Source organism: Cydia amplana, chromosome 8 (genome assembly GCF_948474715.1).
Source record: "Cydia amplana chromosome 8, ilCydAmpl1.1, whole genome shotgun sequence".
Classification (NCBI taxonomy): Eukaryota; Metazoa; Arthropoda; class Insecta; order Lepidoptera; family Tortricidae; genus Cydia; species Cydia amplana.
Genome location: NC_086076.1, coordinates 3,414,350 through 3,432,489, shown reverse-complemented (window position 1 = coordinate 3,432,489; position 18,140 = coordinate 3,414,350). Strand labels below are relative to the sequence as shown.

Sequence of the window (18,140 nt, the reverse complement as noted above, 5' to 3'; positions counted from 1 at the left end):
AAGTTTTAGAGTTACTTTTTGATCATAATAATGTGAATTTTATTAATATTTTTTATTTTATAAACTATTTATTTTGTAATTGTTCCTTGAGGAAAGTTTAAACCAGATGGACTTGATTAATAACAAAGTTTAGGTAGAAAAATCTAGCTTCGTATTTATTAATTAAATGAAACACTTTCTAGAATTTTTACCAGATTGTTCTTGATATAAAGAGTGTAGGGCTGCACTGTAGGCTCTGCTAATACCTACAAGATGTATTTCTGAATGAGTCGGTGAAACATCTACCAAATCCTGTGCTGAGCTGCTATGAGAAAATTATGTAAAGAAATAACTAAAAAAAAAAACTGCTTTGAAACGGCTCTTGCAAACGTGCATGTAGTTTGCGTATGTCGTTCGATGTCTTTGCATGTTGTTCACATGATGCATTATGCATTTGTAACATGTGGAAAGACCTCAAAATCAACATGTGAAAAATTGTGCAAGCTACATGCGCCGTGTGCAAGCGAAATTTTAGACAGGTAGGATTAGGCACCTCACGTATTATGGGGTGAAAATAAAATAGCTCATTGAAACAAAATATATTTAATACACCTTCGTTACAAATTATGCTTGCGCCTCCTCGGCTCTTACGCTAATTAGTCGGGCTGGACACAACCGTATAACAGTTACGTTAGTGCCTTAAAACAATATTAACTTACTAAGGGACACGCACGTGTAGATATATCAACACATAAACATATTATAAAACAAAGTTCCCTTCCGCGTCTGTCTGTCTGTATGTTCGCGATAAACTCGAAAACTACTGAACAGATTTTCATGCGGTTTTCCCCTATCAGTAGAGTGATTCTTGAGGTTTTGTGTAAATTGATTGAACTACCCATGCGAAGCCGGGGCGGGTCGCTAGTAATTTATAATCCAATTTATTTTGAGAAAGCTGACGTGGATTTTATAAGCGAATTGTGTGTACAGGATTGTCGCCATCGGATATATCGGAGTGGCCGAGGTATTTCAAATATCTGACCACGCACTCTTACGTAACGTCTCTAACGCCTTGACAATAGACGTGTGTTAAGATATTTGTGACTACCTTGGCTGCTCCGATATATCTGATAAAATCCAAGGCAAATTTTACAAAAGCTGTGATTGGATTATAATTTATTTTCTGATTTTCGCTTTAACGTTGAAAACTGTTGATAGAAATTAATCGCAATTTCAAAACTGGTATTACGATTGCGTCAGGTAAACATAACAAAAAGGTTTACTGAGTAACACCGAGCATTTTTAAACAATAGTGAATTTGCATTTAATTAGACAGTCTGGCGTCTTTACGATTTATTCAAATAATAATTAATGCAACATTAGTATGAGAAACTCGTAATATAACAACACTTTTAACGCTTTGAACGCTACGCCAATCGCGCGCGGCGCGCGTCATTTTGCACCTTGTCGGAATGCACGAAGGTTGATATTGGACTGTAGTAGCGCGCGTCATTGACATTAAGGGGTTAAGTGACCAATGTGACCATTTGTGGACCTCAAACTTTGCAATAAGGATTACGATTGTTAATTAATACTGTGAAATCTGGCATCTATAGTTCCGCAGAACCGAAATATTCAATAGCTTCATTATGCTGGCAACATTATGTTTGAAATCCCCTTAATATTTGATATCTTGATACTAATCTTACGATTTCTAGTCAAAATAACTCACATTGTGGAACCCAAAATTCTGTTGTTTATGTTTCTTTGGGTAAATAAATATTTGGATATGTCAAATATCCAATTTTTTTTAAAGATTGTAGCGCCATCTGCGTGAATCTTTGCGCAAGTATTGATAAAACATTAACATAACTATTCTGAGTTAGTATTTTAGAAATTTCACATAGGGTTAACTACTTATCTAATGATTGACACTGAAAAGTACCAGTAATTGACTGATTTGTAAGAAAGCCGCCACTGCTGCTTTAAAATAAGGTTGAAGATGCCAACCATTGGTAAAGTGCCAACTATGGAGTAATACCTCACACGCGCATGTCCCGAACAGGTTATATATTCTATTTGTATCAATAAATGATCAAACGTGGTTCATTTTGACTCATTCAGACTTAATAAACCATTTCTGACTATAATTAACACCTTTACCAAAAACAACTATTTCTTAACTACGTATCCTGAAACTGATATGCTTAAATGGTGTAAGGCTAGGTTCACACGGCGGCGTTAATTTTTCCCGTATACCGTATACGGGATTTTATCGAATACCGTAGTGACAGCAAAATTTGTATAGAGACGTTCAAAATCGTTCAGACGGCTAGACGGCTTTCCCGCATAGACGCCGTGTGAACGACTTTGAACGTTTCCTTACAAATTTGGCTGTCACTACGGTATTCGATAAAATCTCGTATACGGTATACGGGAAAAAATTACGCCGTGTGAACCTAGCCTAACTCTGCTCTAGAAATGGCAAGGTTGCGTTGAAACATTCCTTGGCAAGGGTCCGAGACTTAAAGAACTAGGGTCAAGTCAGCCCATAGATTTGAGGTCGATAATTCGAGTACACATATGAGAATGTAAACATAATATATAGGTATGAAAACGATTAGATTTAAGACCACAATTCAAAAAATTACTTCAGTGCAAACTTACTGCGAAAAATGCCAAGGATTTTTTTCATAAAGTTACTAAGGTTGTTCTCTAAATATACCTCGCTATTGCACGTTATACATAGTGTAGTCGTAACAGGTACATTTGACGAATATCGTAGTTAGTTTTACAATTATTTCATAACACTTGACGAGAATCCGAGCGTTTTCGATACACTCTCATGGCGGCCATTTTGTGATGGCAACTTTACAAAATGGCGGATGTTTAATTTAATTTTGCTGTAGGTATATGCTGTTGAAAATGTATCAATAAACGTCTCGGAAAATACAAAAACCAGTATAAAAACTGGCTATCATTGTTAAACAAAAATACAAGTAACTGGACTATATTTATACTAAATCAGTTTTATTGCAAATAATATTACCTAACATTATTGACTATGCAAATTGAACCATCCCAATAACATTATAGGGTATCTTTTTTATTATTTAAGTAGTCTTATACCTATTAAGGTCAAAATTCAAATGAGCCGAGCCAATTTGGATTCTTTTACGCACTGATAGAGGTCATTTTGCAATAAACAAAAGTCTATGGGACCGTCCAATGAACTGACAAATTAAGACTTACATCTCTAAGGCCCACTTGTACCATTCTACTAACCCGGAGTTAACTGTTTACATCTGGAGTTACCATGGTTATCAGTACAATTTGATACTAGGTTAACGATTTAACCGCTTAACCCCGGGTTAGTGGGATGGTGCAAGTGGGCCTAAAAGTTTAACTGTTAAAGATGTATCTACATATTTACTTTATGCGAATGAGAGGCAAATGTATGAAAAGAAAACCATTAACTATATTCAGTCTTGCGTCCTGCTAACTACACAGTTGTATCAAATAAAGGACTGCGGACACATACGGCAACGGGTAGGCTTCGGATTAATTGTTAATAAGTATTAGTTTGTGTGTTTTCACACAAGAAGATCTGGACTTGTTATATTATTGTAAGCTAAGATTCATTAAGTACTAGATGAGTTTGAGACAATTTCGCGGGACAGCAACACGAGATGGCGCTGTTCGGCTATGCGGAAATTCTCCTTGTCCAAAACTCACATTTGACAATTAATTGGCCACAAAACAAACGGCGTAGTAAAGTGCCATCTGTATCGGCTGTCAAACTAGCTGGCACGTTTTTTTTCGACTATCTCTCTATTACAATCAATAACTCTTTGGTGTAAGTACTAAAGTAGATCATGTCCAGACTGTCTAGATTTTCAGTTCTAGTTCAAGATTTTCATATTTTTTTGGGAAAATGTCCGTTAGCCGTATGGTTTAATACGAAGTGCTTTTGCACTGGGAACGATTGGACGGACGATTAATTGCTTTCGATTTATTCATTACTATTTAAGAAACCACACCAAGTATAACGACGAATAGTCAATGATGCGAAAATATCTTACAAAAAATTATAATTGTTATTTTCGTATTTATTGTTAATTGTAAGTAGTGGGTTAAAACCAGGTTCTTTCTAATATTTTTAATCATTAAATTTCTTGTTGCAAGTAAAATCTTACCTATTTAGTGTTACCATTCAACTTCAAAAAATAAGTCTGCAATGATATTTACCTGGAATACCTGGTTCAGACTTTAGTACAGTTTTTTAACTTTCGGTATTTTTATTGAAATATTTAATAAGATTTGGTGCGATTTCAACACAAGGAAATGTTTCAACAAAGTGTGCATTTTTAACATATTCAATCAAAGAAAAATACAAATTATTTTTGGCACTGAAATATCCTCATATCAAACGAGCCCGTTATAAACTAATTTCACACCTTCAAAATGGAATCTCTTCATATTTACAATGATTCAGTATACCCTGACATATATATACCATGATTTAAAGTATATGATGTTGATGATTAAATAAATATGTAATACTGTATTTACAAAAATATTTTTTATTTATAAATGGATTATTTTAACGAGAGACAAACTGGCTATATATTATTTGTGTATTCTTGTTATTTGTGTATTTCTGTGTATTTTACGTTTGTTTTTCATTAAAATAATCCATTTTAGACGCATTTCAAGGCAACTCAGATTTAATCATTTTGGAAATCATCCTAGAGTCCATCCAATCTAACTCTGCTGCTGATTTTGACATGAAAAAGCTGCAAACTCTTTCACCACAATAAATGTCAGAACTTCATAGAAATTTGACGTTTGTGGCTATACTTCCACACTATATACAGTCGCCATCAGATATATCGGAGCGGCCAAGGTGCTCAAAAATATCTGAACACGCGTTCTAACTCCTTGCCAATAGAGGCGTGTTCAGATATTTGCGAGCGCCTCGGCCGCTCCGATATATGTGATGGCGACTGTAATTGCAAAGTCTGCAGAGTTAGCTTGGTCCGGCTGTACTCTGTTATTCCAAAACTTCTCTTGAAGCCAAATGAATTATTCTCCTTGCAACAAGTTTCATTATTAGGCCTTTTTGAAAGAGAAATTAATCGTGTATATAAATTAACCCTTTAACTGCCAGTCTGATATATAAGACATTACATATCCAGCTCATTTCGCCACAGTCTGATAAATAAGACAAAGATCTGATTTGGTTTTTACAGCACGTTTTTAACTCCCGTAACTATGCCAACCTTACTCTGCGTGGTACAATTACTGTCGGTAGCGACACGAGCACGCTCGATGAAAAATTGCTGGCGGTTAAAAGGTTAATTTAAAAATTACATACGACGCTTCGGAAGCAACATTGTACCCGTGCTCCCGAAAAAAAGTACATCTAGGATAATAATTTTCAAGTTTATTTTATTTGTATAGTCGATTAAGTAGTTTTAGTTTTTATAATTAAACTATATTTGCCTGTTTTTGCTGAAACGCGCCTTTCAATATTTCCATCTGTTTTGACACAATTTTGTACATTCATTTTATAATAATGGAGTTGTTGCAGCGAGTGTCAGTCAAACTGCCAGAAAATCGACGTTAAAATATTTGACGATTTTTACTTTCACTAAATATTGTATTGTAAAATACAAATTAACATATGTATGGGACGGAGACCACGAACTATAGTGATCCGTTTTTTTAGGAAAACTCAATGTTGTATATAGAGTAGACTAACAGTTGTCTCTGCGTTGGACATATTGGCATAAACAAATTGATTCTAATGAGTTAAAATCAAATAGATTTTTCAAACGTTGATATTTTGGAAATATTTTGTTTTAACACATATTATTATTAATGAGAGTTTCTGACAGTTATAAAGATATTGACGCACTCCATCATAGCAGCTGCTTAGTGCAAAGATAGATATGTTTATAATTAATATTTCAATATGTTTGTTCGTTTTTAGTTCGACGGACATTTGACACGTATGTGAAGACTAGTTACGTGCCTGTATAGATATAGAAAGATTTATAGTTAATTTAGGATAAGTATACGAAATATTGTCTCATACGCCTGGTGTAACTCACAGAATAATGAAAAAGCATGTTATTTTTACGGTCGAAAATACTGAAATATAGCTGTAATATATTCCTACTTCAAATAAGTACTGTGTTGTGTTTCTTCTCAAATTGTTGTTTTAGTGGAATAAACTGAGTAAAGATTAGAAACTCATGTAAACAATTTGCTTGCTTCTTTTTTTTTGGTGAACTTAAATCTTATTCAGATTTATCAACACATGACAGTTTGACAAATAAGAGTCTGTCATCTATTTGACCAACTAAAACCAATGATAAATTTGTATAATGTTGTATCAATAAGTCTGTAAGTATAAGTCTTAATCACACCAGACGCAAGTGAAGGAGACAGAAACGATTCTTAGCCGACCGACTTTAAAATAATTATTTAGCAAATATAAAAAACTATAATTTTAAATAACTCAATCTATGACTTTGTCGATTAAATTTAATAAGGATTAAGGATGTATATTAAAATCTAAAAAGGTTAAATCACTAAATTATCTATTAAACTGCTGCCACTTTAAAAGTACAAAAATTATTATTATGACAGTTGCTAAATCTTAACAGCTACGGTTGTATGTACATTATAATTAACTGAACTGGCAAGTACTAATATAATACTGTGTATAAATAAGTTTAGATGAAACATATTAAACCTAAACGTATTTACAAAACTCGAATTTATATATAAACGGTATAACTATAAAGAATGCGCTTCATTGAGAAAATTATGATTATATGCTGCCATATATATTTAGACTAATATAGACTATTGCGTAACAATAGGCCATCGTAGGATCAACTGAAAAGCTCCGCCCGAACTAATATTTTCACTAAAACTAAATCTACAACCTTCCTCCTAAACCTTACTTTTAATTCAGTCGTCAAAATAAAATCGAAACAGTACGGCGCGCGGCCAAACAAATCTCAACACGATACGTCGTATCTATAGAATATGTAGACGGGAACCGGTGGCACTAGCCTTGAATCACTCCAATATCGCCGTGTATATTATAGAGTAAAAATATTTATCCGTAACTACTATGGAAGTATCGAATCACTATCGATTTGACACATCAGTTGTAACCATAGACTAGGAATCCTCTAGACTGAGTTTAGAGCAATTATTTCATGAAACCGATGCTGCCAAAAATACGGGGGTGCGGGGGGACGAGGTGAGCGAATCCCGTGCCGTGATTGGTCCGTTCAAAGACACGGACCAATCACGGCACGGGATTGACTCGAAGATGGAGTAAAACTGGAGTATGAGTGGCAGAGGGGGGGGGGCGTTACTATGCTCAGTTTAGAGGATGTCTTGTCTGTGGTTGTAACGCTCAACGTCGCTACGACTTCTTGTCGAAGAGGGGCAGTTTCGACTTGACGGCGCCCTCACAGATCATGAGTCTCTGCTGGACGCACTTCCGCCCGCAGCCGTCATCCAGCCCCCTGTGTTTCACGTCCACGAAGTACTCCTTCTCACTCCGCTCGCCTTCCTTACCTTTCGCGAACTGTAACATTTCCATTTTGCTGAAGTTGCTCACTTTGAAACGTGAACTTTTGAACGTCCGATCGCACTTGAAGTCCGCGCCCTTGCGCTCGAAATACTCCACTATTTTGGAGATCTGCGCGGAGCGGACGTGACGCGGGATCCTTTCGTCACAATAGAGGCTGTCCGAACCGGCTAGCGACGCCACGTCCTCTGAACTATCCGTGTACACGCTGGAGGTTCTCTTACACGAGGCATTTAGAAGATGGTTGATAAGCGGTCCGCGTTGAAGAAGATAGCTCAGCTCATCGTCATCTAAAGGTTTATGGGAGACGCACCCGCTTATACATTTCGCGCGACTGACGCAGCAACATCTGTCTAGAATATGGTATTCCTTTTGAGGCTCCGGCGTTTCGGAGGCGTCGGAATCCGGTCGGTTAGAGTCGAGCTTACCGCACAGGAACGGTGAAGCGTCATGCTCGATTATTTTCCGCGGTTGCGGCTCGTCGCGGGAGGGGACTTCTTCTAAGTCGTCTAGACTCCGCAGCGAGCTGACTGTCGTAGTCGAAAGGGCGGAGTCGTCGAGGACGAAGAGGCTAGAATTGGCCGAGCCGGCGGCGCCGCGCTTGTACGTTCTAGCGTTGAACAGTCTATCGTAAATAATCAGACAATGCTCACACATTCGCAGCGGCGGGTCGCGGTAGTCTTCGTCTGTCGTGTCCGGTGTGGGCCGGTGTCTCGGCCACCACCAGCAGCGCTGGCAGCCCATGAGCGAGCAGGGGCACATGGCGTTGTAGAAGCAGTCGGCGTGCGTGGCGCAGAGGTCCTCGTTGGCGACGGAGAAGATGCCCGACTCGCAGGAGCCGCGCCGCCGCGCCGCGCCGAGTAATGCGCCTTCCGATAGCTCTGGAAACAACAAAATGTTCCTTTTCTCAAAAATGGACGGCAAAGTCGACGTTGCCGGTTAAAAAATAGATTGCGAAGTGCGTAGTTTATGGTCATTCAAAAAATTAAAAAGTTAAAAACATTGCAGTCTCGATTTCGGGACTGCAATGTTGCATACAAATTCCATTATTTAACGAGTTCCAAACTTTTTAAAACTTTAAATGGCCATATCAAATGAAGGCATAGGTCCATTAAACAGCCAAACAGATGATCAGCACTTATTATTATAATGTTGGTACCGCGATTATTTAGGTGTCTCAAATACGTTGGCGTATTTTCAGCAGAAAAATACACTTCTTTTTTTAAAGGCGGCAAGCAAATCTTTTTAATGGTTTTACTTTTTTCTATAAAAATTAGAACGTTGCTTCTGTAAAATATTTATATTTCTTGCACCATTTTTGAGAAAAGCACTATATATGACTCGGCTGGAAGGCTACTTGCTGGCTTCGGATTCAATTAAACGGACTCCCAAGGTCGTCCGTTTAAAACGAATCCTCAGCCAGCAAGTAGCTACTTCCGAACCTCGACAATAATGTACTATTAAACTTGTGGTATAAGTTGCGGCAAGTTAACATTTTGGGGTCATCCATTAATTACGTCACACGTTTAGGGAGGGAGGGGGTCAAGAAAATGTGACATGTTGTGACATGGGGGAGGGGGTAGTCACAAACATTGTGATGTCACTTTAACTTCATCAGTAACCGAAAATTAATTTATATTTTTTTATTCGCTGTACAGTTAAATAATGAGATTTTGGATGTAACTTTCGTTGTGTTATAAAATTACTAATATTTATATATCAAAAATATTTTTTTATTAAAAAAACAATGCCGAGTTAATATTGTCGATTTAGTTGAAAACAAAATTGCCTAAAATGTGACGTCACACCAGGGGGGGAGGGGTTTGCAAAATGTGACCAAATGTGACAAGGAGGGGGGAGGGGTAAAAAAACCTAGAAATTCGTGTGACGTAATTAATGGATGATCCCTTTCCACAAACATGCTAATATGAAAAATATTAAGTATTTCCAACGCTTATCATTTCATAAGCATAGCTCGGCGGTTTAACAGTTGGGCAAACCACTGACAATCCAACCTCTAGACTGAGCTTAGGGCAATTATTTCATGAAACCGATGCTGCCAAAAATACGGGGTTGCGGGGGGACGAGGTGAGCGAATCCCGTGCCGTGATTGGTCCGTTCAAAGACACGGACCAATCACGGCACGGGATTGACTCGAAGATGGAGTGACGCTACCGTATGTGTGGCAGAGGGGGTAGCGCGACTATGCTATGTCTAGAGGTTAGATTGTCTGTGGGGCAAACGTACGGGTGTGAAAGTTACCGGTGTTGTTGATAGGGCGCGGCTGCTGCTGTACGGGCCGCTCCAGCGAGCCGCGCCGCGACACGCCCGGCGACGACGGCAGCGACGCGCACCGCGGCTCGCCCGGCTCGGGCTCGTCCGACACTCGCACTAGCGGCGACGGGAGTTCCACGCATGACGAGAAACTGTCAAATATGTTTTATTGCTTAATCTGTCGTTTCCCACGCACTGACAATCCAACCTCTAGACTGTGCTTAGGCCAATTCTTTCATGAAACCGATGCTGCCAAAAATACGGGGGTGCGGGGGGACGAGGTGAGCGAATCCCGTGCCGTGATTGGTCCGTTCAAAGACACGGACCAGTCACGGCACGGGATTGACTCGAAGATGGAGTAACGCTACCGTATGTGTGGCAGAGGGGGTAGCGCGACTATGCTATGTCTAGAGGTTGGATTGTCTGTGTTCCCACGATATGACGTCACCCATAAGCGTTCTGGCTCAAATATGAGCCGCTGGGAGCTGACAGATTAACACTAGGTATAGAAAATTAAAACGAAATAGAAAGACGCCACGTCACCGCTTTTACTGGTAGGAAAATAAGGACTACTTTTGTACCTTATTCTCTTATATTGTGGATACCTATTAACATTATGGAAAATATTTTATAGGAGGAGAATGGGGATTATTTTTATACGGAGAAGCGGTCGTCCACTGTTGCGAACGCAACCTTTATTTGTATAAAATCTCAATACCTATATTCCTAATGCAGTAGCTAAACGCGGCCGTCGGGCTCGGCTAGTATTCGGAAGCTTTTTCTTAAGCACCAATAGGAGCGCTCCACATACTTTGTATCGCGGCCAATTAGAGGCACCTAAATTTAAACCACCTTTTGTACTGATCAAATATTGCAAATCGCTCTCTCATCAGCCTTCATACAATATCCACCACTTCTACATTTAACCGTTTTGGCAAGAACCCTTGTAAACCAGTACTTTGGAGAATTATATCAGTTCACTAAGAATTGAAGCCTTTTATTTGAGTCGTCGAGCTCCTGACCTGCACGGCGGTTACATCCACTATCCTCTTAAGCTGGGGCTAGTCGGTCATTAAATTGTGCGGCGACGGGAGCTCCAGGATATAGGGCGGGGTCGAGTGTTACAATTGGTGCCGTGACCAGGATTATAAAGTTCCTCACCCGCTGGCCCTGGAATGCGGATGCTCCAGTATCTTGTTGACGCCGCGGAAGGTGTGCAGCGGCGTGCCGCCGCGGCCGCGGGGCGGGTCGCGCAGCAGCATGATGTGCGCGAGGCGGTGCAGGCGCGCGAGGCGCGGCGGCGCGCGCGCGGCCGGCAGCGCGGACGCGGAGCGGTGCGGCGGCGGCGCGCCGCGCGGGGGAAGCGGCAAGCCCCACTCGAGCTCGGAGAGCGAGCGTCGGTGTTGGACTGGAAAGTATATACCGATACCGACACAATTTATTAAGGTTTTAAGCGCGTTTAAAAAAGCGCTGGTGGCCTATCGGTAAGAGCGTGCGACTTGCAATCCGGAGGTCGCGAGTTCGAACCCCGGCTCGTACCAATGAGTTTTTCGGAACTTATGTACGAAATATCATTTGATATTTACCAGTCGCTTTTCGGTGAAGGAAAACATCGTGAGGAAACCGGACTAATCCCGATACGGGGCTAGTTTACCCTCTGGGTTGGAAGGTCAGATGGCAGTCGCTTTCGTAAAACTAGTGCCCACGCCAATTACTGGGATTAGTAGCCAAGCGGACCCCAGGCTCCCATGAGCCGTGGCAAAAATGCCGGGACAACGCGAGGAAGATGATGATGATGATATTTAAGGTTTTAAGTAGTGTCCGACCGAAACATGTTTTTTGCCGAAACCGAAGGTTCGGCATTGGCTCTAGTTTCGGCCGAAACCGAAACTTTTGCAGATTTATTAAAATCGTTCAATAAATTTCATTAAACCGCTTTTATACACATATTAAGACTGCGTCGACCGTCCAGTGGCGCCATCATTAGGGGAATTGTGTTTTCTAATAAACGAATTAATTTCTGTATAATACATAAATATTGTTGTCCTACTTGCTCCCCAACTGTTGGTCTTTGTCACATAATTTAGTTTCATAGTACGAAGCAGGGATATTACGAAACTTGCGGATGCCGATTTTTTGACATCCGCGGATGCGGATTTTTAAAGGCTGTCAAAATAGGTACATAAAAAACCGGTTGCGGATGCGGATATTCGCAACATCCCTGGTACGAAGTACTATTTATTATGTTTCGGCCCGGCCATTTTTTGACCGAAACCGAAACTACGGCCGAAACATGATTTTATGGCCGAAATCGAAACCGAATCTTCGGTCGGACACTAGTTTTAAGTCCTTCTTTTCCTTTAATACCCTCTACATCAGTACTGCTCCTTATTGGGTAGAATAACTTCGAGATTCATCGGGCCCGATTGAATTTCTTACAGAAGTTGCTCGTTTATCGTCCACTTACTGGTATCGAGCGGAGTATGTCGCAGCGGGTCGTGGCTCACGTGCCGGAGGGGGCGCCACGCGTACAGCCCGGGGCACGACCGTGGACCCGACGAGTCCGACTCCTCGCTAAAAACATACCAAACAAAATCGATACTTTAGTCATGTAAAAAATCGACCATTCCCCTGCCCTGTTCAAAATGCGCTGACGCACCGTAGACCTGCGTCAAAAAGGCAAGAAGTGATTAGGTACTTATCGTTCTTATGGACCGGTAGGTGATTAAAAATATGCTTTATTGTCCAAAGCAGAGAAAAAATGATTTACCGACAGAACAGCTATCAAATCGCACGGCATACCTCTCGTAGCTGATGTTAGGCGCGTGGCCCCACGGCGCATCGTCCAAGCTTTCTTTAATCTCGGCGAGGTTGCTCACTATCTCAGGGAATAGCGGCCGCGCTTTAGGATCGTACTGGAACAAACAACAATATGTGAATATTCTATTTGGACTCCCAAAAAACGACAAAAATTCCCGGGTGGCTGAATAATCGCCATGACGATTAGTTATCATTATTTTCATTAAAACAACGAAGGCGAGCCGAAGAAGTCCGGCACCGTTTGTTCGATGCACAATTCTTTGAACAAGTTACTTGGAGGTGTAACACATAGGTGTGTGTGATATATATTTCAGAGGTTGTATAAGGTACACAAGGCGATCGTGTAAGGGACACAACTCAAGATGCAACAGTTGAACGCGAGCCGAAGGAATCTGGCACGGTTTGTTCGATGCACAATTCTTTGAACAAGTTACTTGGAGGTGTAACACATAGGTGTGATATATATTTCTGAGGTTGTATAAGGTACACAAGGCGATCGTGTAAGGGACACAACTCATGATGCAACAGTTGAAGGCGAGCCGAAGGAATCCGGCACGGTTTGTTCGATGCACAATTCTTTGAACAAGTTACTTGGAGGTGTAACACATAGGTGTGATATATATTTCTGAGGTTGTATAAGGTACACAAGGCGATCGTGTAAGGGACATGATGCAACAGTGGATCGCGAGCCTCAGAAAGTCCGGCACGGTTTGTTCGATGCACAATTCTTTGAACAAGTTACTTGGAAGTTTAGTGATATTTACTTAAGAGGTTGGATAAGGTACACAAGGCGATCGTGTAAGGGACACAACTCACGATGCAACAGTTGAAGGCGAGCCTCAGAAAGTCCGGCACGGTCTGTTCGTCGCACAGCTCCACGAACGCCATGTAGTTGAGGCCGAAATTGTCCGTGCGCGGGAGCACGTCCGGATCGGCGTCCACCTTTGAGCGAAACATTATGAGTTATTTATGAGGCGTTAGGCGTCATTCAAAATTCTTATATTAAGCAGCCGGGCTAGCACATGATTGGCGCGACAGTATCTCGCGGCCAGATAGACTACCCGTCCCTCTTTTATTAACATAGAAAAAGACGGGTAGTCTATCTCGCCGCGAGATAGTCCCGCCAATCATGTGATAGGGGTGCAGGTAGACCTCCAGGATCGACAACGACATAAACCTTTTTTTAAGCCTTTATAAAACAAAGGGAATATATTTCCGACATGTTTTTGAACTTTGTTTCAAAATGTTCAGGTTTAATTTAGCATAATTTCTGAGACAAATTTCTGGTTAAACAGCGCGCTCTTCTAGAGCACCTTGCATGCATAATGTAAAGTAATCTTGGTAGATATACCCACACAACTACGGCAAAGGCACCAGCTTTTGTAAATGTCTCGGTGCCGCGCAGTTTAAAAATGTTTCATCCCTACTTTCGATAATCTTGATTCTGGCACAGAATAAACAATAGTACTAGGTACAGAAAGTTCACTCTCTAACAAAACGCGTCTATTACGACAAATATGGCCGCTAGGTGTAAGCGCGAGCAGGCGTCCGTTCCGTAGCGGTGCGCGGCAACTACTATGTCTAGACACCAAAATTGGTGTGGGCCGCATGTAACTTGTAGCGACGCGACGAAATCGCGGAGTGAGTCACGCCTGATTCTGGTAATGTTCGACATTTAGTTTGAGGCAAGGCAGTGCTGAGTTGTTCTCCATCATCATCAACCGTCTTACTGCGAGGTACAGATATTGGGCTATTAATCCCATTGGGGTGGTCCTTACCCTGGCGATCAGCTGGCACAGTATGATGCCGTACGAGAAGATGTCCGAACGGTTGTCGTACCAGCGGCCGCGGAGGCACTCGGGCGACATCCACCACGGGGAGCCCACGCTTGGCAGCCGGTAGCCGTTCCTGTAAAAACCATCCAGTAGTTACTAAAGTGTCATTCAATAGAACTTGCTAACTATGTAAACAAAAGTTACTAGGAAATTGACATTCAGTGTCAATTTTAGTATGGCGGTTTGTTTACATAGTTAGCAAGTTCTATTGAATGACAGTTTACATCATGAATATCATGATACACAGATATGGGCCATTTGATTTAAAGTTGTCCCCTTTACACTTTTTTTTTAATTTGTGAATTTATATGTTATTTCTACTCAGAATCACGAGCTCTTTCTATCCTAATAGGAGAAAAAAAGTGTCCCAAGGTTTTTTCCCATTCCGTTACCATTTTTTCATACACTTTGTATGGCGGTTTCGGAATGGAAGGATCGAAAAATGTATGGAAATCTAAGGACACTTTTTCTCCTATTAGGATCAAAAGAGCTCATGATTCTGAGTAGAAATAACATAAACATTACAATTTTGAAAAAAAAGTGTAGGGGACAACTTTAAATAAAATGGCCCATATATCACTTGGGGTTTATTCATTTCAAATCTTCATGAAATCCCACGAATGAAAGTCTTTTTTGAACCCGAGCATATTCATGTACTTATATCGTATAGTATGAAAATATCTGGGTGACCGAGCTTCGCTCGGAAAACATAAAAAAACTCGAAAATGCGCGTTTTCCCAGAGATAAGACCTAGCTAGATCGATTTTTCGCCCCCAAAAACCCCCATATAGCAAATTTCATCGAAATCGTTAGAGCCATTTCCGAGATCCCCATAACAAACAAACAAACATAATAAGATATAAACAAGAATTGCTCGTTTAAACGTATTAGATTAGATAAAGGTGGATTACATACATAAATAGTCAATGCTTGGTCAAAATAGCACGTAAACCGTTGCAGTAACATCGTACACGTAAATCTGGGCTGCAAGTTTGTAAATATAGTATGATCAGCTGTTATTTCTGTGAGCTATAAAACACGTGGCATTGAACTAGTTATGAATGAACTAACATCAATAATATTGACTGCACAAAGGTGAACCTTATGTAATTGAAATAAAGATTAAGAATTATGAGTTAACAGGTGGATGATAGAAATCTACCCACGTTTCCTTGGCGTACGACGGAGTACACAAAACATTACGTAATATGTAAATTAGTCAGAATTGTATTGCCAAGTTTTTTTACTCATTCCTTTTTGTTTTGCTTCTAAAAATAACTGGTAAAGGTTGGCGATTATAAAAATAACTTTCATATGTGTTCAACTGTTGGTTTCTATTTGACAGGTTTTTATTTTTATCCGACTGCCCAAGGAGGTTGGTTGTGTTTTTCGGGCGTACCTATATATGTTTGTATAATTCTTCGGCACGTCCTCTGTAGGTCCTCTAAGCTGTCTTAGAGTCATCGTCTTTTGTCTCACAAAGAGAGGAACTCAACTGTCCGGCTACGATTTGATTTATTTTTATACTAGCGACTCGCCCCGGCTTCGCACGAGTTAACAAATTATACACTCAAACCTCCCTCAAGAATCACTATTGCTATCGATAGAGGCGTCGATAGAGGGTTTTCACCTATGTGAAAACCGCATAAAAATCCGTTCAGTTCTTTTTGAGTTTATCGCGAACAAACAGACACACAGACAGACGCGGCGGAGGACTTTGTTTGACTTTAATCAAATCAGAGCCAGACAGTTGGGTACATTTCCTTGTCAGTTGTAAGAGTAATATATACTTAGGGTTAATTAAAATAATCAGAAAAAAATAATGGCAGATTTTCGCACCAAAATCACTATCGAAGCCCTTCCGCAGATGGGTATATTTTAATATCTTTTTAGATTTGTATTATGTATTACAATAACTTTTAGATAAAATAAGTTAGAGGCGTTACTAAAGTGTCATTCTATGGAACTTGCTATGTAAAGAAACCGCCATATTGAAATTGTTAAAAATATGAATTTACTAATGACTTTTGTTTACATAGTTAGCAAGTTCCGCATGGCTACACGATTGTTAAATTAAAATAGGTAATCTAAAATAAAGCTTGACATGAAATCATATCTCGCCTTAAGTACCTAAATACATTTAAAAAAATCGTTATTTTCTGATGTTGTTCAGGCGATTTCCATTAAAAAACATTCGCGATTATTTGTAGATTTTCTTTAAAATTTCATGGACTGTGTCCAATAGTGTTCACTGTTCATGCATGACAAACAGTTAGTCCGATGCATATAATATGATAATGCATTTAATCACTTCGCAGGCAAGTTGACGTTACCTTATACCGCACGCAAAATCTACTAATAACATTTAAACTTGCACATTTCACAACCATATGGTTTTTTAATATGATTCTTATGCTAAAGATATTAGGGACGCTTATATAATTTAATGAATTTATTGAAATAAGAGGTGGCGTCAATTATTTATTATATAAAATGGCGGGCGACTCTCACTTGTGACTAATTGCTGGAGCGTTAATTAATTTAGTAATAATAGTATATGTATGTCGATCAAAATGAATAATTATATTATTATGTTGGTTTAAAAAACGGATAACACGGTGAATAATGGATAACAGATCGTTATTCTTATAGCTCCGTAGTCGACTTGTTTTATAAGTTAATTCTTGGAGACAGAAAAGGACGGCCGGTTGTTGAGAGTGTTGAGACCATACCGAAAGGTAAGAACTATTATATAACTGTGCCGAAAGGAAACTTGGGTTATTCTCCTCCACAGGTCGTAGGTATTTCTCTACCGATTGTCGAGAAATTATGTAAAGCATGTTCGATAATGACATGGATTTTTAATTGCCGGAGCCATATGATATGGTGGTCTACATCTCATAGAGCCGCTACTTTTAATATAATATGTCGTTTATAATTGTACAAATGTACACCTCGCATTCCATAGATCTGGGCGCACCCTATGTGCCTTTAAGGCCTTCCCACACTAGCGTCTTTTGAGCGTAGACGTCTAGTCAACTCTATGGCTGCCATATTCCATAGCGCTGACTAGACGCCGACGCTCAAAAGACGCTAGTGTCTGGCGAATGAGCGCGACAACAACGTATTCCGCATCTAATGTGAAGACCGCCTTAGTTTTAATTGTAAAGAATAGAATTCACTAGACGTATATAGACCGGGATATGAACCGTGATTACCTTTTACCGTGGTTAGTGAAACTAACTGTGAATTATTCAAAACTGTTAAGAATAAAATTGTAGCATAGGTACTTACACTTGATGAGGTATTTTAGCGGCGAGACCGAAGTCGGCCACGACTGCGGTGAAGTCTCCTTCTCCGTGCTTTCTTACTAATACATTCTGTAAAAAAAGTTAATATTAATTACTAAGTATACTTTTTAAACACGAAGATGAGAATAGTCGATAAAGGATGAGATAGCATTGTTGCAGTAAATTATGAAACAGATCGAGTCTTTTCAATACCTATAGGTATCTAAGTGTAAGGCCTGAGTGGACGCTCGAAGCGGTCGTTCGGCGTGGCGTGCAGCGTGGCGTCGGGCTCACAAGTGATTTGGGCAGCGTGCACTAAGGCCG

At 40.1% G+C, this 18,140-nt stretch overlaps 1 protein-coding gene across 1 annotated transcript in view; it reads right to left on the bottom strand.

Moving 5' to 3' along the window:
• Positions 1-6,570: 6,570 nt before the first annotated feature.
• The window catches only part of LOC134649986 (uncharacterized), a 137,736-nt gene continuing 126,166 nt past the window's right edge, over positions 6,571-18,140 (bottom strand). Inside the window, exons 4-12 of the mRNA XM_063504802.1 lie at positions 17,821-17,906; positions 14,470-14,599; positions 13,508-13,633; positions 12,674-12,786; positions 12,339-12,445; positions 11,033-11,279; positions 9,860-10,023; positions 7,426-8,478; positions 6,571-7,179 (exon numbers count right to left, since the gene is read on the bottom strand). Coding sequence (XP_063360872.1) covers positions 7,430-8,478; positions 9,860-10,023; positions 11,033-11,279; positions 12,339-12,445; positions 12,674-12,786; positions 13,508-13,633; positions 14,470-14,599; positions 17,821-17,906 — 2,022 coding nt within the window. The 3' untranslated portion in view covers positions 6,571-7,179; positions 7,426-7,429. The remainder of the gene's footprint in view (positions 7,180-7,425; positions 8,479-9,859; positions 10,024-11,032; positions 11,280-12,338; positions 12,446-12,673; positions 12,787-13,507; positions 13,634-14,469; positions 14,600-17,820; positions 17,907-18,140) is intronic.